Source organism: Triplophysa rosa, linkage group LG4, assembly GCF_024868665.1.
Source record: "Triplophysa rosa linkage group LG4, Trosa_1v2, whole genome shotgun sequence".
NCBI lineage: Eukaryota > Metazoa > Chordata > Actinopteri > Cypriniformes > Nemacheilidae > Triplophysa > Triplophysa rosa.
Window position 1 is genome coordinate 8,577,915 of NC_079893.1, and position 23,570 is coordinate 8,601,484.

Here is a 23,570-nt window from a genome sequence, read left to right on the forward strand (position 1 = left end):
GTTTGTTGTTACTGACGTCCCGTACCATATTTGATTTGAGAACTGCATAATGATTTTAGACTCTGTCATAAAGACTTCAATTTTGGTGAGTCATAAGGATGTTTTTATTGCATTTTCACTGTGAATTTTTGTTTCTTTTTGGAGTTTGACATCCTGTGGTCACTCTAAATGTGTATGGGGTGCATAATGATTATTAAAAATTCTTTTGTGATTCACTGAAAATACAACAACAGGGTGAGCAGGGTGATAACATGACAGATGTGTGACAATAATGACTTGTTTCATTTTAGCAAGAAGTACTCTTTTAAAAAGCCATCTTTTAAATCCATTTTCAGTTGTTTGTTTGCTTCGGTCGAAATTCTGAAAGGCCATTGCACTTTTGAGTGAGCACTTGAGTTGTTGGCACAGTTTCACCACCGGTACTAAACTGATGATGCATGAAATGTCTAAAAAAATACCTGACCTTTTCAGGGGCTATTTAGCACTCAAAACACACAATTGTTACACAGACTCGAGCGCCTACGCGATAAAAGTTGCATTATAATGGCATTCCTATTTATTACCATATATTTCCATGCTTTCATAAAGAGACCCGTTTAATTCGCTGTTTTTTTTTTGTTCTCGCTCATTGGCATCATTAAAAATAGACTGAAAATTAATAGCTTCTTTGTGAATTTTGCTGATCTCCCTCCTTAAGCAGTGATGTATAATTAATATCCCAAACCCCCCAACCTCGTTCTCTCACCTACTATATGATATATCTCTTTCCCCCTTTCGTCTTTTTCTGCTTTGTTGACTTCTCATTTATCTCTATCACTGACTCATTCATTTGACCTTCAATAGAGAAGCTTTAACAACATTGAGAAAAATCAGGAACAGAATGATTTGCAAAGGTTACTACATCAAAACAATTTGCCCAATGTATGTTTACGGAAAGATAATTTGTCTTCTGCGGTTAGAAATGGCGTATTATCCATCAGGAGAATTTGAGTTGCTAATTTAGTCGGCCATTACGGAAATTAAGTGAGAAATGTAAAAGTTTAAACAGCAGGGCTTTTTCCAAAACACACGGCCTATTGTGTGTGTCATTAATTTTGTTGGATGTGAGACTAGAAACAGGAATCTCATACATATTTACTCAGGTAGAATGAAACCTGTGACGCCATGTAAATGTCTTAAAACCACAAAGCTGTTTGTTTGTCATGGAGATATGCCTTGAGATCTCATTTGCGCATTCACACATTTGTTTATATTAAAGGGGTCATACGGTGCGAATATGTGTTTTTCTGTGTCTTTGGTGTTATAAGTTGCCCATGCATGTATTAGACACGTAAAGTTGCACAAATTAAAGTGTCGGAACAAAACATGCATTCTATCTAAAATCGAATGCTCACCTAGACCTGCCTGAAACGCCTTGTGTGACCACACCCCCACAAATCTACGTCAGTTCGTGGTATGATTTGACTAAGACCACCCAAATGTATATGCAAGTAAGGTGGGCGTACCTGTCAGTACAATTGCTTTGGAACCTGATGTTTCAAGTATGGTAAGAGGTGTTACATTTCCGTCACACGCTTGCAGTATTCGACCAATCACTACACACTGGTTAACTGGCCAATCATAGCACACCTCGCTTTTCAGAGCGATGAGCTTTGTAAAAAATTTGCGCATTTCAGAGAGAAGGACTTTCGTTACTGAACCTTAAATCGTATATACACATTGCATTACATCTAAAACAAACAATAATATTTGTTTTAGCCATGTCATATAACCCCTTTAAAAGTCCATCCCTAATATGTCCAAATTGTTCCCCGTGCAGTATTTTCTTTAAAGGTCCAGTGTGCCGTTTTTTTGGTTGATCTATTGACAGACATGCAGTAAAATAAACATAACAATGTCTTCAGAGATGTATAAAGACCTTCCATAAGCGTTTTATTACTTAGAATGAGCTATTTCTATGTACATACACCACGGACCCCCCTTCATGGAATTCGCTATGTTGTTTCTACAGTAGCCCTAAACGGACAAACATAAAGTTTCATAAATACGTTATCTCCATCGGAGAAGCGAAAACGGGACGACATCTTAGTGCTGTGTTTGCCACCGTAGTGCTCCGAAAGGGAGGGGTGGCGTGAGCTGGTGGTTGTAATTCACAACCTTAACACTAGATGCCGCTAAATTTCACACACTGGACCTTTAAAGAATATTATTTTGTTGTAATGTAAATTATAATCATTTTAAACTTTTATTACTGTTATTATTTACCTTTTTATGAAAGTTGACATTTTTCAGATTGTCTCCCATATTGGACTTGTTCCAATACAGTACCTACAGTATTTAAAGTCAACCGCAGTATGTACTCTCTAAAAACAATTGTTAAAGAAAAGAGACGCTTTAAACTCATTGAACTTTATGAATTTGATTGTGTGTTTTATTCCTCACTTCTCTTAATTAGTACAGTAAGCTGCAACTATTCCTCGTCTAAGTAAAGGAAACATAACACTCAATTCATCAGATCAATCGGCAGCGTGCGAAGAGTATTAAGGTATTTGTCATTGCGACTAGTGCACGGCTGCAATTTGCAATTTGGATTAAAGTCATCGCGCTAATGTGCTATGCATGTTCCTCTGGCTTTTTGAGTAAAAGCTTTGCATTGTTTCACAGATTGAAAGCAGCATTAAAATAAGCCATTCAAGTGGAAAATGAAGGGCATAAAAAAAAAGAAAAGAGCAAAAAATAAGCATGCCGATGAATTAATATGTAATGTTGTTTATTGGAAACTTGGGACGTGGGGAAATGTTATTATGTTGCTAAACATAAGAATTTGATCTCTTGTGCTGTAACACGTCTTTAATATTGTTTGAGGTGGATAAACAGCTTTTCACTAAGACAACTTTGAAGCATTTTTAAAGTGGCCTCTAAAAAAACATGAAGGTTTGCAATTTTTAATGATTGTCGTGTTACTGTAGCCGGGGTCGTGGGTTCATTTTTTGGGTAATACATAAACAGTGCTTTAAATGTATAAATTGTAACGCTAGTTCACTTGGACAAAAGCGTCTGCCAAATGCATGCATGTAAATGTTGGAAGGTGCATTTCGTGATTTACTGTTTATGTGAAATTGAAAACCTTACATATAATTTGTTCCTGTTGAGCATCAGACTATAAACATCAAAGTCATGGATTTATTTCTGTAAATCTGATATTAAACTCCTCTGCGCTTGTAGCATGGAAACATAATGTAGTCTAATTATGCATAATTTGATTTAGTTGTGTTTTATGTGGAACATCAATTTTGCTGTTCTGCAGAACGTTGACCACATGGTTGTCTATGTGCAGTTGGTTTTTATTTAAAAAAAAACACAAAAACAAATAACAAGTACAAATAATATTAGTCTGCAAACAAACAAAGCGCACAAACACGTTCTGGGAATTCCAGCTCTCCAAGAAAGGTAAAGCACAATGATGTCAGTTTTTATTCTGTCATGCTTTTAACTGCGAAAGTACAGCAGCTGATTAATTCTCCCAAGGCACTACAGTCGGCTGATCTCTTGAGGAAATTAGTGGCATTGTTAAGAACTCAGTACACCATTAAACCATTACTGAAGCGTCCCCAGACATTTCTGACTAAATCTATTTCTTGAATCCAATTCTAAACGTTCTGTAATAAGCCAATAAAACAATTTACACAGAGGGGATCTCTCACATTCTTTCAGACTGTACATGTGTTGGCCAAATCTGGCCAAATCTCCCGTTGGCGACACCCACTTTGGTATTTGTTCAGTTTTTTCTCCATTTTAAACTATTGTGGGCACACCATGTCTCTTTCAAAAAACTAAATATGCAAAAAGGTTTTTGTGATGTCCAGTTTTGGCAGTAGTGGAAGGAAATATCAAAATGTATTTTAAAATAAAATACCAAATACCTTAATTTTATGTATCAAAATAAACTACAAAATACAGAAACCACACCACGTATCAAAATAAACTGCAGTAGTTTTGTATTTTAAAAATACTAAAAAAGACTTTTACTAGGGTGCATGAATTTTTTTTGCAAACCTTCCATCAATAAATTGGCCGATTTGATCTATCCCTTAAGGCACCATTACACTGACTCAGTTGATTAAGTAAACAATGTTTGATAGCAACAGCTTTTCTCTGATGCAATAAATCTGACATATGCGACCAGTTAACAGATCAAATATTCACATATCCCTGTGATCTCCTAGATAAAGCTTACACCGTGTCTACACCGGACGTGACACGACATGATAAAAGACAATAGAACACGCTAGCACCCATTTGATTTTTAATTTTGTCGATAAACCTATTAAGAAAAAGCCCTTGTGTCGTGTCGGTCGCATCCGGTGTAGACACGGTGTCAGTTTTGAAGTAACCAACAGTTTAATGTTCAACGGTTTGCGAATGACTCATAATTGTATCCTAATTTAGTGATTTGGTGTTTGGTAACAAAGGGCCTTCTGTGCATCAGCAACACTGACTCAATGACAAACAAGTCATTCATAAAAATACAACTGATGGCACCTGTATTCATAGCAACTAGTTTCTCATTAATTAACCATTTGATTGTTAATCATAAATAATAATATATTATGTGTCAGGCATTTGTCTTTACAATGGTATGCAAAATATTCTCAGCACATAATATGTTATATTTTCAGCACTTTCATTTTTTTATATTGTCTTCCGCTTACCTTCATATTGTCAACATTAATGTGTTCATAGGCAAACGTATCCTGACCTGGTACTTACTGAAGATATTAATGAAAGACTTCAATGGCATACACAAAACACTCTAAATCAGTACATTTGCAGTTCAATTTTGTTCTTTGTTATTTACTTACAATTTAGGGATTTTTCTTGTCCCAGAAATGCACTCATTTCCAACATCATTGCTGTTTCGGTTTGGAAAACTGATTTCTACACTGTATGCTGTGCACTTGTTTTTTTGTTGTTGTTGTTTTGTTTCCCTAATTGAACAGATGCTAAATCCAAAGGAGTCTAATAATATTTAATTGTTGTAAATTGTTCACATATTGCACAGTTTAATATTCAGAATGGCCACAAAAGTCAAAACATTAATTTAATAGACAATGCACTTTCTTAACTTTGTGCATGAGTCAAAATGAATGAATTAAATTAAACGCATGTAGGCTTTAACAGTCATCATAAATGCACCTACACGAGCGCTAAATGTGTTGATGTGTAATGATTCATCAAATGCTGACGCCAGTTTGACCCCAGTGCATCATGGGTACGAGAGTTCAATGTATTGCCTAAAAGCCCAGAGCAGGTGTCAACAGTGCATATATGAACAGTATGAGTGTATGAAAGCGTGTGACTACACAACAACACTTGTCGTTCAAACTACTGAATCACTCACACCATTTATCACACCTCTTCATTCATACTTTTGTTTTTGCAGTTCAACTTTGTTATTTAATATTTGTAAAGCGCATTTAACAACATATAATGCAGCATTACACTGTCGACTGTTTTTTCTAAACATTGTGGTGTGTGTTGAACAAATTTTTGGTCTAATTTATAATATGTTTATGTTTTGTTGCGTTTTATTTATATTTCATTTAATCGAACACTAATGGTTTAGTGAACTTACCCGAACCTGCCCACCCACAGATTGCAATAAGGTAAAGTCCTTTTTTCTAAAAGCAGCAAATGATTGATTATAAGGACACCATTCAGGCCCACTACGCAGATCCGATACGCATGTTAGAATAATATACTAGTGTCGCGACGTTGGCTCTGAAAGTGCTTCTAATATGAATGCTGTTTTCTTTAATATGAAAATATGCAGTGACTGTGTTTAAATGTTAGCAGATGCGTTAACCCGCAGGCGACAGGTGACGTGACGATGATAAATGCAGTGGCCTATTTGCTCATATCCTCCTTAATGGCTCCCTCCCTTTCAAAACCTTTCATATCTCTCTCTTTTTCTGTCTTTTTGTGAAAGGCTCTAAGTGACAACGGCCTCAATACCGCAAAGCTGCTTACGGCAGCGTTTGGGTCCCTGTGCTTTGTTGTCGTCGAGTTCGAGTCAAGTTCTGTGCTGATTTAGAGCATAACAACTATGTTTATTTTCCCTCCGGTAGGACTTTCTACTCAAATCAATCAAATCAAGTCTTTTGGCTGGTTTTTGGTTAGATATATTATGAAAATGTTTTACTAAAGAAGGCAGAGATTAACATACTAGAGAGCATTGTTATGTACGGCATTCTTTCGAAATTAAAATAAAATTAAGCCATTTCAGAATTATTAATTATGACTATGCCTAAATGTTAGATCTTGCAGATGGAGCAGCAGGGTTGCCAAGTCTGCAGTGAGAGGAAGGTCAGATGAAGTTATTTATGAAAACAGACTGTTTATGATTTGAAAGAAGAAATTGTAAAATAATTTTGTATAACGTATAACGTGAAAATATGTATTTTAGGTAAACTGCATTTTTTGTATTAGGGATGGGGTGGTCACACAGATCTGGCAACCCTGTACAACATCGTAGGTTAGATTTGGTTCAATACTCGCACTAGGTCACACTAGACCTCTCTAATCTTGTATGCTACTTGAAGATAGCCAGTTACAGTAACACTTTACTCAACCATGAGGCAGATGTAGTGGAAGAACAGCAGGCAGGAGACAAGGTGATGATAGAATAAACTGAGCAGAGTTTATTGAATAATTTTAGTTGCGTTCTCAATGTTCAGTCTGACTTCGTCTGGAACAGATTTGACAGGTGTTATCATACCAGTGAAAAAATATACTGCTTCATACCATTCTCTTACTATCTGCATCTGACAAGAATATGAAACATACGATTTCACAATTGTTTTGAAGTTTTGAAGAATGGGAAATAAGTAAAATGAAGTAAATACAATGAAAAGATTAGTTAATGCATATAAGAATAAAAATTGATTTGAAACACATTTGTTTCAGATTTGTCTGTTCTCAGTTTTTCAGTGATCAGATACACACACGCACATAGGTTGCTTTTAAGAGACTCTAATATCCTTCTATATGTATTTTAATGTATGTATTTATTTTATAACACTCCTTTGTAATTCTTATTTAAATACAGTTGCGACCAAAAGGGATGTCCGACTTTAAGCAATTGACATATTCGCTCTTTATTGAAATATTTTATTAAAGATGCATTAAAATGTAAATATAAATAGTTTAAAGTGAAGCTTTGAGAAAAAATTAAGGAGGCTTGGCAAAAAATTCACACAACACACGTACTGTGTAAAGTTTATAAAGACACATAGCCCAGGAGAATGACTACAAAATATTTACACAAGAGGTTCTATAAATATTTATAACGGATGGTATTATTCATTTTAGCTTTTTTTGCATGTGAGATTTTTGTTTTTATTTATATTTTAATAAAACCCATATTCCATAATACACTGTTTTGCATTTTGTCGAATAAGTTTTGTCCAATAAATACCAGAAAATGATTTATCTGGCTGAAATACTGTATGAATTGAAGGAACAGTTCACAGTTTTTTCAATGGAAAAAGCCACCATTTGCTGTAAAACTAAAGTGAACTGTTTAAACTTGAAACGGAGTAAAATTATCACAATAAAAGTACAGTAGTTGTGACAAAAATGTTCAAGGCCTTTTCAAGCCATGCTTCTCATAACTTTGGCAAATAAAAAAGTCACCTGTTAAATGTGCACACAGCCTTAATTTCTGATAAATAGCGTGTTTCATGTTCCACTGCGAAGAGAAATTCCTTCAGGCTAGAAACAGCGTGAGCTATCAATGCTAACAACGATCTTCGCGTGCGCTGACAGATTTGATCAGTTCAAACTGCCTGGAGCTTTCATGTGTGGAAACAAAGCGTTCACCGTCTTTCTTTGAGACTGTCCGTGCTCTGCGTTCCTGCAGATTCATGATTTTGAATCTGATTCATGGTTTTTGTCGTTGTCACTTGTCCATTGAAGCTTTTGTCATTCACTTTCGGTATTTCTTTTTAGTTCAGTTTATATTCCATTCATCTCTCCAAGCATCTGCCCTGACCTATAGATCTTTTTTTTAATATGAATACTCTTTGACTATTTTCTTTTATCTGACCTTGAATGGAATAATGATTTTATATATTTATTTGTATTTAAAGGGAATGTCAGTGTGTGTTTAGGTTCATTCTGGTATCATAAATACAAAGGCGTACTTATCACAGAGCCACAGTTTTGTACATCCACGGGACCACGTGAAAGCCCAGCTTGAAAGGTCTATTGTCTGCTTGTTTGTCTTGTCTTATTTTTTCTCTCTCTATCTCTGTGTTTTTCAGAGCTATATCCACGGCAGCAGTCAGGCTCAATTTGTGGCTGAATCTCACATTATTCTTCTGTTAAGTATCCTTTGCCATAAAACCTCGCTGGGAACAATAAACTTGTCGCATTGTTCTGTAAATGAAGTGAACCTTAATAACCCACTGACATTTTTGAACACAGATCAGTTTTCCATCCTGAAACGTTGTGGAATTTAGGATGCGTCTTTGTAAATATGTTCTTTGAACGTATCTAACACGTTTTCGAGGTAAGTACGCACGCAGGCCCAGTTTATTTTTTCTGTCGTTTATTGCTCCATGAGTAGAGAAAACGTAAACAATCAAATTTAGGCAAATGAAATGATATTTTGCACCATCCTTTAAGCACATGGCAGTAGGACCACCATTATGTTTGAAAGTTGGAAACATCAAAAAGAAATATCCCACTTTGAATAGAAGGCAGCATGGTTCTTCAGTATAGTCATTATTATTTCAGAAGCTCAGATTCAAGCGTAGGATTTATCTCAAAGTGCTTAAGGCTACAGCCCACAGGTTGTGTGCCTTAGCGTCATAGATACAGGCGTGAGAAGGTGGCAGGTCTCAGAACACAGCTGCAGTTGAGTAAAAGATTCAGTATATAATATAGCTTAAATTTCTGTTTTCTGAATACTAGCTTATAACTCAAATTGTATATTGTATTGTATATTTTAGTCAATGCTAAAGCTGTGATCTGTAACTTTTTTGGTTGAAAAACAAAAATCACCCTGTTGAAAAAAGCAGCATGTGCTGGTTAGGTATGTTTTGATGCTGGTTTGACCAGCTAAGGACCAGCACATGACCAGCTTAAACCAGCACAAACCAGCATCAAAACATACCAAACCAGCACATGCTGGTTTTTTCAACAGGGCAGTCTCAACAAGCATTCTTCCAAATATCTTTCTTTGTGTTCAACAGAACAAAGAAATTTATACAGACTTGGAACAACTTGGGGGTGAATGAATTGACAGAATTGGGTGAACTTAAACTGATTTGCAATGTTAAAGGAACAGTTCACCCAAAATTCTGTCAATTCATTCACCCCCAAGTTTGTTCCAAGTCTGTATACTTTCTTTGTTCTGATGAACACAAAGAAAGATATTTGGAAGAATGCTTGTAACCAAACAGTTCTTGGCCGCCATTCATCGTCTTGTCCAAACTACAAAAGCAAAAACTGTAGTGTTAAAAGGTTCGTTGAGAGTTGGTGGTTGGCTGCTGCTGTTAAAAAAAATTGTTCTTGTACATTTTTGTGTTAAGACTTGTTTGTCTTGCTGTGTTGGGCATGTCCTTTTGAACGTCAATCTCTGTGTGAACTTCCACTGTAATTACGGGAGGTTTGTTGACTGTGTCTGATGGGCAGCAGTCAGACTGACGCAGACCCTCTGCTATAATCTGATTAAGCCGCTGGAGAAGAGAAGAGAAGAGAAGAGAAGAGAAGAGAAGAGAAGAGAAGAGAAGAGAAGAGAAGAGAAGAGAAGAGAAGAGAAGAGAAGAGAAGAGCTTCTAGCAATAGCACAACCTGTAGCGTTTGTCTCTCGTCCTCTCAACGATCGCCACTTCCCCCCAGGCTGGAGAAGACCTCCCCACCGAATGAAGTGTGCTCAGAATTTAGGAGTGTCTTGTGTTTTCATTGTGTTTACTGAAATGACAATATACAGGATTTTTTTTATTATACAGGTAAGCATGATTTAAAGGAACAGTTCACCCAACAAAAATCCTCAATGAAAATGAATTTACCCTTAAGCCATCCTACTTGTAACACAAACTTTTTTTGTGAACACAGTTTTTTTATATCATGCAACATCTAGAGATATGTTTAGCTGAAGAAGTCATATTGTACATCCGGGTTGGCGTTAGGGCTAGTAAATTATGAGAACTGTTCTTTCAAGAATCTGTTTATTTTATAGAGAAAGCCTTGTCATTTCCTTAACTTCCATCACAGATGCGGCGATCACCATGGGAATGGTGCTTCTGAACGAGGCCGCCACCTCCAAGGGAGATGTGGGCAAACGACGAAGTGAGTTTTTTTGTTTGTATTTCTTCCTCTTTTGATGCAGTCCTTAAAATGTTTATTAAACCTGTTGCATAATGCATTGGTTATGTGGATCACACAGACATACATCATAGCACTTCTGGTTGAGGACAGGTGACACTTTTCTTGAAACTCACAATATTTACCTGTTGGATAAAACTGAAGAAGCAAAATCTCATAGCTTACATTGAAGGTGGCTCTTAAACCAGACAGCAGACACGGGGTTGAGCTGTCTTAACCTGGGTCTGTAAAGCAACCACTTAGTAATGACCTAGCAACCACCCAGTGCCCTCTAGTCTAGTACACACGTAACGTCTTCGCGTCTTCCATTTTGGCAGCGATTTGTGCAAGGTCAGACACCTCTCCCATTCACTTGTACAGATCTCCTAAAAAGAGCATTTTGAATGTGCGCAAACAAGAGTCAATTAGTTTCGAGCTTTCCGTAGTCATGGTCTCAATGTCCTTTTAAGAGGCATAAGAGGATCAAAATTTGAACTATTTTACCTTTGCATACACAATAGCGTGTATTAGTTTGTGTATTTCATCGTGTTTAAAGTGTGTTCGCTTGCTGATAACCGAGCACGAGTGTGCGTCTTGCATACAGGTTGAGGTTCACATGGGCACGTGTACTGATTCCAGGCGTGAGTGCGTGTCACTTCCCGCTCAAGTTTTTGTCCCACTTACAAGTTTCACATATGTGACTTTTTTCTCACACTGTCACATTCCCTGCAATCCCCCCTTGGAAGCGGTTCTCAGAGGTTCCCATAACAACGAACATCGCCTCTAAACTCCGCAAATAGCTTTCCGTGCATTATCACTGCATTAGCTGTGGAGACCACTTAATATGATGGCCTCCAACCCACTATCACGGAGTCATCGCAGGCTTTGATATGCTAATAGGGTGAATTACGGGTAATATGTAAATGGTGAGTTATTTTTTGGTCTGGCATTAAATTCACCTCCGTGACAAACAAGGAAAGTGCTTTTTGTTTCTGAATTTGGGCTGAACAGAAGGAGAAAAGAGCCCTTTGTGTAAAACGCAGGGAGACAAATGATTATAATTACTGTGCGTGCGTGCGTTAACTGCTATTTCTGTGTGTGTGTAAGAGGGCGCTTGTGTCACTAGTAGACCTGATGAGTTTTGGCATTCATGGATATGTAGCACGGTTTACATTCCGAGCACAGGTTATTTTTTACACTGCCATCATTACATTCCACTCAAATCCACAAATCAGTTTTAATTGAGGTGAAAATAGAATTAATACTGTTTCAGAATTCATCTAGATGCCTGTTGAACATTACTGTGGGCAAAATTGAACCCATTCAAATCAACAGAATTGAATCAGACTGTTAAGCCACAAATGGTGCTGTATTACTGTGCGTTCACACCGCCAGCGACTCTGTCGCTAGGTGTCGCTAGTCTCTTGCTACGAGGTCGTTAGAAGGCGTTCCTAGCTTTGGTTGCTCTAGTAACATTTATAAACAAACTCTGCATTAACTGACGAGAGACGGATGACGTGAGCTCCGCTGCTTTACTCCGATTGGTAGTAGCTCCCTAAAGTCGCTTATCATTTGCATGAAGTTGAGCAAATCTCAACTTTGTCACATCGCAAGACACGCCCATTTCCTGTCGCCAAAGGTCACTGTCGCTCATGTCGCTGGATCCATTGAAATGAATGACATCGCCTCGCTTTGTCGCTGGGTGTCGCTGGCGGTGTGAACGCACCTTTAGCTTCACTTTTCTTCATCATTTTCTGTTTCTTTTAACCAAATGGCACTAAGGTAATTCAAGTAGGTGTGTTACGTCAATTGTCTTGAGTTCAGAGTAACCACATGCTTACTTTATCATATTAACGGTGGGCATGTTCCAAATGTCACTTGATTTCTATTTTTTTCTGAAAAAATAATGACATTCACGCAATTTGAAGCGTGGCTTAAAGGGATAGTTGACCTAAAAATGGAAATTCTTTCATCTTTTAATTATCCTCATGTCATTCCAAACCTGTATTTACAAATGAGGATATTTTGAAGAATGTTGGTAAACAAACAACATTGACCCACTTTGACTTCTATTTACACAAAACCACCGAGACATTTCACAAAATATCTTCTTTTGTGTTTCGCAGAAGAGAGAGTCATATGACATGAGGGTGAATAAATGATGACAGAAATTCTGTTTTGGATGAACTATTTCCAAAATGTCTCAAAAGTCCCAAAATGTTGACGCTCCAAAATCACAAAAATGTATACAAAAAGAGAGTCCAAGAGATGTTTAAATAGTAAAATAAAAAGCTAAAAAATGAATCATCAGCTTGCTAGGTTAGCCTCAAATATCAATAGATCTATATCGCTGTTTCTTCTGAATGCTATATAGTATATACATATAATGATATATAAACACTAATATATACTGTTTATATAAACAAATTATAGGTTTATGTGAGAATATTATTTATTTTCAGCTTTTTTAGTGAAATTGAACCAAAACAAACGAAGAGAGTGCTAAATTCAAATATGGTGACATGTTTGTGGCTTGAAATCAAATTGGTTCTTGAGTCTCTCATCACTAGTTGTCTCATGATACTTTGTCACAAGACACATGGATCCCTTTTATAATTGATGTATGTGCTTTTTGGGAGGTTTTTGGAAGTATTGTGGAGATTACCCTGTTGCACAGGCCTGAATCAGACCTGCCTCTTCATCACATTAGCATTACGTTATATGAGCACCACAGCTTAACATGTTTCTATGTTAATGTGTCAGTGTAAAATGTAGTTACAGAAATATGAATCTAGGCAGTCAGAATAAAACCTATTAAAATAATTTCATATTCTTTAGTTTAATTAGCGGGTGCTTTTAGTGACACATACCTTCTTAACCTGCCCTCTCCAGAGGTTGAGGCTCACATTTTCCCGTCGGCCCTCCGAATTTGCCACGGCCATCATCCGCCACACTGGGGTCAGAGGTCACCTTAGCTCTGTGGATAATTAAACCAGCGATGCCACCTCGTCCGCCCAGCACAGGGTTTTTCCTACACCTGTCACTGTTAATTGACCATTAGGCATATATGAATCTACATTGTTATAATCTCATCAGTCAGCCTCTGAAAAGGTTTCAAGTGCTTCAGTGGGCAGCGGGTCATTTTACAGAGAATGAGAGTGAAGGATGAATAGATTATATGTTAGGAATTGGCGAGAAAATGCGCCAACTTGTATTTTGCTATACAGATATATTTGAAGGGCTGCCTTATGTTATTACAAACGAGAGCAATGAAGAAACGTGGAATTACACTTACTTTATTTTAGGTGAGTCCAAGTTTCAACTGAAAAGAGAAAATCGTGAGCTGAGGTATAAGACGACAGAGAGCGATAAAGGGAGGGTTCAGTACTCATCTTGAAGCACTTTCCCTGGGGTGCGAGAGGAGAAGGAAAGCCCTGCCGCTGAGGCAGATGTTTGCACTGTAGGCACTGCTGGGCGACCCACTGTCACCCACTGGAGGTACACGAGACGGGCACACTGACTAATTCATGCGACGGGGTTTGAGTAATAGGTTTTGACTGATGAGTTGTGCCCGTGTGTGAGTCATATGCATATGCATGCTTTCTGTGCACATAAGGATACGGTGCCAGTATTAAAGTGGCCATAACTCAGACAGTTTCTGCATGTCTCATGTTAATCTTGAGTACTTACAGAGAAGTATTGCACCCTTCAAATATCCGTAGAATTTGATCACATTTGTAAAAGACAGATACAGCTGTAGGATTATTTCCGAAAACATACGCGGGGGGACGCATCCGGCATCTTTTAGCGCTGGGGCCGTGCCATCTATTTCAAATTATCTCCAAATCCAGCGTTATATCTACCGTTTATATAACATCCGTCACTAAAATGCTGTGAACAAACAAACACACCCCAACTTCTCTCACTATCGCAAGAGGCCCACAGCGCAGCCACTCTTGAAGGTAAGCGGGTCTTCCTATCGCTCGTCGTTTGACGCGTGGGCGGGCTATTTCTTTCACCTTGCTGTGGGCGTGCTTTTCCGGGAGAATTGCCCAATAAGGGACTATGAAACGGATTTTCATGTTTGAAAAAAAACTTTCTGAAACCTATACGAATGCTGGAGGGTGTATCGAGCACAGAAATACTACGTCATACATACAACTTGTTTTTTGACAAGTTGACCTTGTCATGCATGAGAAGACATTGTTAAGTCAGAACGCATGAAACACCGTTGTACATCCCCTTTAATCTGTGTATGCTTCTGTCATTTTTTCTTTTAAATTTTGTTTGTAGTTTTTATGCACTACAAGTGTAATAGAAACATAGAGAATAGGAAAAAGCTATGTATGGGTAACTCTCCATTAACATATTAACATGAAACACATATTCTTGGGCTCTCTCAGAGAAAAAAAACAATATTTAAAACATGGGCAACAAACTGCAATACTTCACATAATTGTTTTTAAATGTACTGTAAGCAGTGCTTTTAATGTTAGTACTGTTTATGCCCACGGCAAGAAGTATTTGCTCATGTTTAAAAATAGGGCAATGTTACAGTAGATATTTAAGCACTGTATATTTTCACATTTAGGTAAAACATTTCTGAACTCTGGAGTCACATTAAGGTGGTTAGCTTGAAATAATTGAGCAGAAAAAATGTCATGTTTGTTAGTACCAATATACAGTAACAGTGTGCTTTGAATGCCTATATTATTACATCATATGAGATTATAACGATTATTGGCTTCTCCAACATAGTTGGAAGAGTGAGAATCTGTGTTAGTTGTTTTGGCTCAATATGTGAAATATTATATTATTATAACTATATAATATATTCTATTATATAGTTATATTTTATAGAGCTTGTATAGTAAATATATATACAGTACTGTGCAAAAGTCTTAGGCACATTAGTGTTTTAACCCTTAAAAGGGTTTTAAGCCAGTTGTTTATATCGTTTGCTGTAGTGTGTCAGTAGGAATTGTGAGTTTACATTTCCAAACATTTCTTTTGTCATTATTCATAATAATCCAGTGAGATGTGTGCACAAGAAGTGTGACAACAGCCGGTACTCCACACAGAGATCTGGTCTCACCAGCATTCAGTCGTGTCTATTATTACATAAATAAACTGAAACAGACTAAATCCGGAAGAACTGTAGCAATTGACGATTGAAGAAACTTACCTGCAAAGATAACCAGCTTAATACCTTTTTGTCTTTTGCATAGTACTGTATATTTAACATAATAATCAGCGTAATTCTGTAAAAGCAAAGTAATACTTTTCTGACAAGAATAAATGGCATGTTAAACAATAAAAGCTTAACATAAAACAAATTGGATCCAATTCAGAGCCAAAGGCAAACAATTGTTGTGCTATTAAGTGGTAATAAAACTCATTATGAATGTCCAGAAAGCTGGTACAGAGGAGGTCGCGAGTATTTTTTTGCACTTTTACTACAGAAAATGACTCATTTCAGGACGACACTGTTCAATCTTTTGAACATTCTCACTATTACTAACCTTAAAAAAATGCAGTTTGCCGAACACATTGATTTAATGTGACAACATGCCTCGCTATGCTTGTGTTCTTTTTTACATTGTATGAATTACCCAACAGTATTCATAAAAAGCAAAAATGTAACCGTTTATTATAAAACCATTGTTTTGTCCAATAAACTGTAATAAAATTGAAAACTGTATAAAATTACACATGACAGTACGCACAGACTTGACATACCTCTGATCTGATCATTTGCTTAGAATTTGTTTGTTTAATAAACAAGTTATTACAAAAATAAATTTTGTTTAGAGAATTGAATTCACAAACATTTTATTAATTTAAGGCAAAATTATTGCAAAACCGGAGAAAACAAACATTTGTGCAGTGTAACTTTTATGATTACTGAGATATAGCCCTTGTGACAAGCGCTGGTCTTCTTATAAAAGAATAAAAATAAAATAAGCATGTGCTTCTAAACTGCTCACAGCAGGCGGCTGGTGGATTTGTGTGAGATAGATGGTCCAGATGTTTGATGCACGAATGCAAAAGCGGCAATAAAAAAAAACTTGCATTTTTATGGTCATAAAAATGATCACAGACCTCAGCCACTCAATAAAAGTATATGCAAGCAGTAATAACATTTCTCATAGAGCATTATTTACTCTATCCTTCCATCTGTTTGCCAAATACCCTTGAATCGAGGCTCATAATCCGTCCTTTACAATTTCATTGAGCAAAATATAAAGGTACAACACGGAATGAGAGCACGGAGCGTGTTGAGTTGTTACTTTTATCAAAAGCATACTCGCTCGCTCAGTTTGGTGCTTTTCAGTAAGCTAGAGTGAGCCACAAAACAAACTGGAACCTCTGGTGACTATAGGTGATTAAAAATACTGGCACAATTGGTGGTTGATCAAACCCAGCTGTTGTCATGGAAACACTTACTTAAAAAAAAACTTAAACAATATGCTGAATGAAGATTGTCACGAATAGCAAGGGATCGGTATCAAACGCCGATCCCCCCTCAATAACATTTGCAGCAAGCTGCTCGACGCAGGAAGTCAGCCAAACGCGACCTCAGCACACCGCAACGTCGCATTTGTTACCCCGCGACGCGGACGTCCCTGAAAGTAAATGTTTAGTGCCGTTTAAATGTCGCGTCTCAGTTAGTAACGTTAGCTATTATCGCACAATGCGGAATCCTTTCGGGAAACGGAGGTATGGCACATCTGGGAAAGCTTTCCGTAATAATATGTCATTGAAATGATAATGGGCTCCAATGCACCAAGGTCTCCGAGCAGACTTTGCGACGCGGAACCTTGAAGCGAGAAGTTGGATACATTCTGAAACTTGAAATAGATGAACTGCGTAGGGCCAGCGTGCTTCGTGTGTGTATTATGTATAAGAGGCTGTTTCTGTATGACTAATCTGGAGAGGAGCGCTGCTGGCAGTATGGTGTAATTGGAGGTGCCCCTCTTTTGAAGAGGTTAACAGACTTTGATTAAGCTCTGATTAGCTTCTCATTCATCTAAACAGCAGCTGCCATTGTGTCACGCTTTAATATGTTTACTAGTTACACAAAGACTCTCATGTGCGCACCTTTTGCTTTAATCATGAGCTTTCGCTAACAATACAGTACAATGGAATTACATTCTTGGAGGTGTTTTCATGATTATATGTTTTCGGACAATGTCTTTGAAGTATCATTGTGTAGGGATAGTTCATTATGTACTCTTGTCATTTTAAACCTGTATGACTTCATTTCTTCTGCAGAACACAAAAGAAGATATGTTGGTAACCGAATAACGGCGGTACCCATTGACTTGCATTGGTTTTGTGTCCGTACAATAGTCCATGGCTACTGCCGTTATTCGGTTACCAACATTGTTGAAAATATCCTCTGTCGTGTTCTGAAGAAGAAAGTCATACCGTTTGAAATGACAAGAGGGTGAGTAAACGATGACAGAACCCTTTAATACCGTGGTACACATACTTGTAGGAGCTGCTTGCAGTGCATCACGCTGTACTTCATCCACGACTATTTTTAGAAACATTTTAGTAATTTGGTTATAATTGTTAGACATTCGGTTTTTATAACCTCATTAGTTAAGTGACTACGTGGAATATTTGTACTTGTAAAAGCTCATTTGTCACACCGCAGGACGGTGAATGGAATGGAAATGGAAAAAAGTGATGAAAATAGTGCGGAATCTTAAAGAAGCAGCAGCCAATTACAAGACAAAGTACTTGTGTATAAATTCATATGAAATATCATATTAATTTGTGCCTTATAAATGTGATGTTCAAAAATTGTGACCATGCTATTTGTCACCTACCAATATGACAAAATACCACAGTGTTACCATTTATTACCTTCTTTAACTTTACCATGATACAGCATGGTGTTTTGTAAGGGCTAGTTCACACAAAAATAAAAATTCATTCATCAAAAATCATTTATTCACCCTTATCTCGTTCAAAGCCTGTTTTACTACAAATGTCTCGAATGGTTTTGCATCCATACAATGGAAGTCAATAGGCTCCATTGTTGTTTGGTTATCAGTATTCGTCAAAATATCTTCTTTTGTGTTCTGTAGAATAAAATAAGGAGTCATGAAGGAGTGGTATTTTTGTGTGAACTATTAGGTCAAAATAAGACACTGTGATTTTGTTTCAGTCTCACACTGTGTAATGCATTATTGACTAATCTTTAAAGTCACCTTATAATGTGACGCATCAGGTTATCATATGTTGGACACTCTCCTCTCAGGGAAAAACAGCTGATGAGGTGTGTTTTATAAGTGTTTAAGTAGCGATTATTGTTTCATTCATTACTAATAGCTTCATTTAAAATGGCTGTTTGGGATTACCTCTCAGATCAAAGTTCATGAAAAGAGATTTTCACCAGCGGCTTAATCCCATTATAAATACCACAGCCGCATTCTGATTAGGTTTGATCAATGTAAGCATTTTTTTGGCTCATCGTGAGAGGAACGCTCAATATGTGTTTGCTTTTCTTATTTCCTCTCTTTACAGTTATCTGTCTCGTCGGGCTTGGTTTAGTAGTGTTCTTCTTTAGCTTCCTTCTCTCCATCTTCAGATCAAAATATCACGGCTATCCTTACAGGTAAGAAATGTTCATCTACAGGGTTAAGTTGAACTGCTGGAATAAATTATTCAAATTAAAAGTCAACGTGAAATTAAATATGACTCCATTTGCTTTCTTCTTGCACATCTTGCTCACATTTATTGCAAAGCCATGTGTCACCCAATGGCGGGTTTTCTGGAGGAAAATAGTTTACATTTTGTTATTTAATAAAGTCCAACCCAATTTGTCCTGTTGAGTATTGTGTTTCACTCTCATTTATGTAACATTACGCATATAAAGTGGGTCACAAGTGCCATTTCATGTTGACTTCAAGTGGAAATTTACGGCATGTATCATAATTTTGCATCAGGAAAGTTGTTCATATTTGATCAGCGTGGGCAGAATTTAAGCTAATGAGCTAATAAAAAAATAATATAGTACAGCAGGGAGAATTTTGTTAGCTACTGGTAATAGTAGCAAGTCAAGTGCATGACCCTTTGAAATTGTTTCTTAACAATCCTGTGTTAATGTCATTTCCAGTCAGCGAAGACTTTTATCATTCTCACATTTCGCATATCTTTCTCTCTCTTTCAGCTTCCTGATTAAATGAAAGGAAAAGTCTGCGTTCTTCAGAGTTTACTGCATGAATTCAGCCGCTATTATACTGTAACACGTTGCACATGTGACCGAAGAGAAATAAACTGAGCTGTTACCCACCGCTGTGCACTGTGTGGTCTGTACGCATCCATTAAAGTTAGACGAATCACATGTTTTTTTATATTACCGGTTTTTGCTTCTAATTGCAAATTGAGCATTATTTCCTCAAGGTTTAGTGCAGAGGAGTGTTTGGATCTGTGTGTGTGTGCTGCATGCGTGGCTGTTATTTGTTATTGCAGTTTATGATACGTCTCTTGAGGCAATTGTGCGAGTCTCAGCAGATTGTGCCCTCTCTTTGTCCTCTTCAGTCAGAGTTCTCTCCCTCTTCTGACATCTGGGAAGGAATATTTAGGTCTTAGATCATTTTTCCTGCTTTCTGTGGGTAGGTGGTGAAGGGGGCTTGTAATCCTCATTATTAAAACCGACTCGACATCCGCTGATCTAATTAAATTCAATCCAATATCGGAACCAACATATTTATTTAACTTCAAAGGAGAGAGCTCAGCGATAACGTTTTTGACAATTTTCTTGGAAGCAAAGATTTTTTTTAGGGATGTTATCTAAATTAGCTGTCATCATAGACAATAATGCCGACCATTTTTGGCAAGCTTCTAATACATTTATTGGTGAACCTACTTCATTAAAACCGCTTTTGTTTGATTGGTTGTCAAAAAGCATTCAATTAGTAATTGTAGTCTCAAACCATTTTCCTCACCGTTGACGCAACGTACTGCAGAAAAAATGAGCCACCTTTTTATATTGAGAGGACAAAAAAGGTCACTTCAAATGCACTGTAACTATTTAAAATTGAATTGTGTAGGAGATGCGCAATGCGTGCTCTTTACATTTTTCACTATATTCAGTTGTTTAACACATTGGTGCAACGCATGATAGATTTAACACATTGGTGCAACGCATGATGCACAAGTCTGCATTTGTATATAGACAGTCTCATCGGATGCACATGGCTGGCCTGAAGTTAACTTTCGGTCTGTGTTTGGTTATAATGTAACAATTTATTTCATATTCAGTTTATATTACTATTAATTTGATTTAATGTTTTATTGTATATTAATTGTATTTAATAAAATTAAAACAACTCAACAGATATTGGTTCTTTGCAGAGGTTTACCTGAAGTTACGTTCGGGCCGCATGACGTTTGTTTATGTTGTTGCTGCTGAAACCATCTATAAACCAACATCTTAAAAAATACTGCAGACGTTTTTTGGGTAAGTACAAAAAAATTACATAAAAATCAAAAGCAGTCTTCCCACCTTCCCCGACTCCCTACGGGCACTATAAAAAAATACTGTAAAAAAATGTAATATTCCAGCAGCTGGAGTGCCAGAAAAAACTTTTTTTTAATCGCCTGTTTTGTTATTTTACGCCCAAATTGGCAGTCTATTGCTGTAATTTGACAGAATTGGTGTTTTTAATAAAACAGTACAGTTAAAGGTTTTTTTACAGTGTAAGCTTATAATAATGATTTATAATTTGAGCTGTCAGGTACGATTTGCGGAAAATGTCAGTTTGACATCATTTGACTTTGTTACACATAAAGATTTAGTACGTAAAGTATCAAGTCTATTGCTAAACGGATTGCTGTGAATTAAACATTATGGAAATCATCAATATAGACAATAATATACAATACTAGGCGCATCTTGTGTATTCAGTATAAAGCTTTTGTCTGGCACAATAATGTCTTTAAATTATCTTCAGTTGGGGACTTTAAACGTTAATATGGGATTAATCGTGATTAATTTGCATAACATGCTGTTAATTTGATTACATTTTTGACAGGACATCTCTAATGTAGGATTAATATATAATCTGTCTAGGTAAATACGAAAAAGTAATTAATTTACCAGTTTGTTTTCATAATGAATATCAGTCTACAGTAAATCCATTTATCATGCGGCATGCAGACATAACCACACGACAGTATCGTGGCGATAACAGTGCTGTTGTTGCTTTTGTTGATTCTGGATTGAATTAGTGGCTTCTTGCAAATATGAAAAGAGGGTATTGGGCATCAAATCAGAACCAACAGCAGCATTACATTTGAGAAAATTCAAGCTGGCAGTAATTCCCCTTTAGCTGTCGAAGGATATTAGTGGCCGCCACTCCATCCTTCATCTGCAGAGAAGAGATGGCAATCCAATTTGTAATTTTTTTTGTTTTGTTTTTCTCTGTAATGCTTGGAAGCAAACCCTCTCTGTTCCCACAGCGTTTCTATTTGCTATCAAAGCATAAAATAAGCTGAGTCTTAGAGAAGGATGATGGAGGAGAGTTAGAGGGATAGTTCAGACACAGCATTAGGACATTCCATCACATGAGTATTACAGTTCAGGTGACTCATAACCTAAATAAAAGCTAAAGAAGATACTAACTCATTACGGTTAAATTCTATCACAGTAGGGGGTGTCACCAAGCAAAGAGAAACTCTCTTGATATGACACTCTAATAGCTGCCAGCATGCTGTCATCTCACTTTTGCTACTATCCCTCAAAGGGATAACTGGATTTAAAAAAAATACAATTGCGAGACTCAAACACAATTTGCATTTCGCTCTCATGTCTTATAAAAATAACTTTTTAGAAGTAACATTTAATTGCCAGCCGAGTTATTTATTTATATATTTTCCTCTTCACTGCAAATAACGGAGTGTTTTGAAGTTTCAGGGAAATTAATTACATAGGTACACACACACACGCTTCTTCCAAGAATCAAAGAGGGCTCTAGACACTAAGACCCTTAGCTGATTGATGTTTTGCTGGACCTTGAGCAGCACTGACCCTAAATGGCCTCAAAATCGTTGAATATAAGATTGCAGAAATGTAGACAAATCCAGTTTCCATACAGATGCATCATAAATATCCCAAAGCTGCTAAAACTGATGTTGGTCTCGATTTACGGTTAAATGGAGCCGCAATGACACATTTACAGCACATTTTACTGTCTACAAGTACTGCAGCTGTGTTGAGTTTGACAATAGAACTCAAGCTTTGTCGGTGTTATTTTGGTGCAGTTTCTGATGTAGTGCGTGTTTTCATACACATATGGAACAATTTTTGCTGGTATAAGGGTGGAAAACGTATTATGCTAAAATTAAATAACGAAAACGTTGATAAAATGAAATAAAAACTGAGCCTCTCTCTCTCACTCATGCACACACACGTTCAAAGCCAAGAGTTATAAAAATCAATGAGAGGGCCTCACTTCCGAATTTAGAATCAATTTGGTGTTAAATCAACACTAATGAATCATTAATTAATTAAAGTGCTTAACCGGAACAAACCACTTTCATGATCCATGAAGTCCCTGGGGAAAATATTTCTCCTCCCCTTCGCTCGAAATGCTGCACTTTAAAGGGATAGTTCACCCAAAAATTAAAATTCTTCAATTACACACCCTCATGTCATTCCATATCTATGAATTTTTTCTTCTGCAGAACACAAAAGAAGGTTTTTGAAGAACGTTGGTAACCAAACAAAACTGGCCCACATTGACTTCCATTGTATAGACTGTCATGGCTCTGCTTCCTTAGTCAGGTTTTTCTTGGTCCTGTAGCAGAGCCATGACAAAGTCTTTGGTTATGTGTGGAGAGAAACATATTGTTGTCCGTTTGTCAATAATATACGTTCTCTCCAGTGTCTTGTCATTGGTCCCATTCCTCTCGTTTCCTCGTAATCTTTCCCTGAGTGTTTAATGTCTCACACCTGCCCCATGTCGTTATCCCTCGTTTGTGTTCCAAGCCCCCCCTTTAATGAGCACCTCCAGGTGCTCACCAAGGGGTAGACGGACAAGACAAGGCAGACCGAGACAAAGACAAAAACCAGACAAACATGGTGAACATGACAAGGGGTAGACAGGACAACAAGACCTACAGGACTGGGGTGGAAACAAAAAAACAAACATGGGAGGGGGGTGGGGCAAAACAAGAGTCCA

At 37.1% G+C, this 23,570-nt stretch overlaps 1 protein-coding gene across 1 annotated transcript in view; it reads left to right on the forward strand.

Moving 5' to 3' along the window:
- Positions 1-20,658, forward strand: part of tusc3 (tumor suppressor candidate 3) — a 75,264-nt gene extending 54,606 nt beyond the window's left edge. The window contains exons 7-10 of the mRNA XM_057332840.1: positions 8,325-8,388; positions 10,282-10,356; positions 18,910-19,000; positions 19,556-20,658. Of these exons, the coding sequence (XP_057188823.1) occupies positions 8,325-8,388; positions 10,282-10,356; positions 18,910-19,000; positions 19,556-19,571 (246 nt within the window). The 3' untranslated portion in view covers positions 19,572-20,658. The remainder of the gene's footprint in view (positions 1-8,324; positions 8,389-10,281; positions 10,357-18,909; positions 19,001-19,555) is intronic.
- Positions 20,659-23,570: the final 2,912 nt, after the last annotated feature.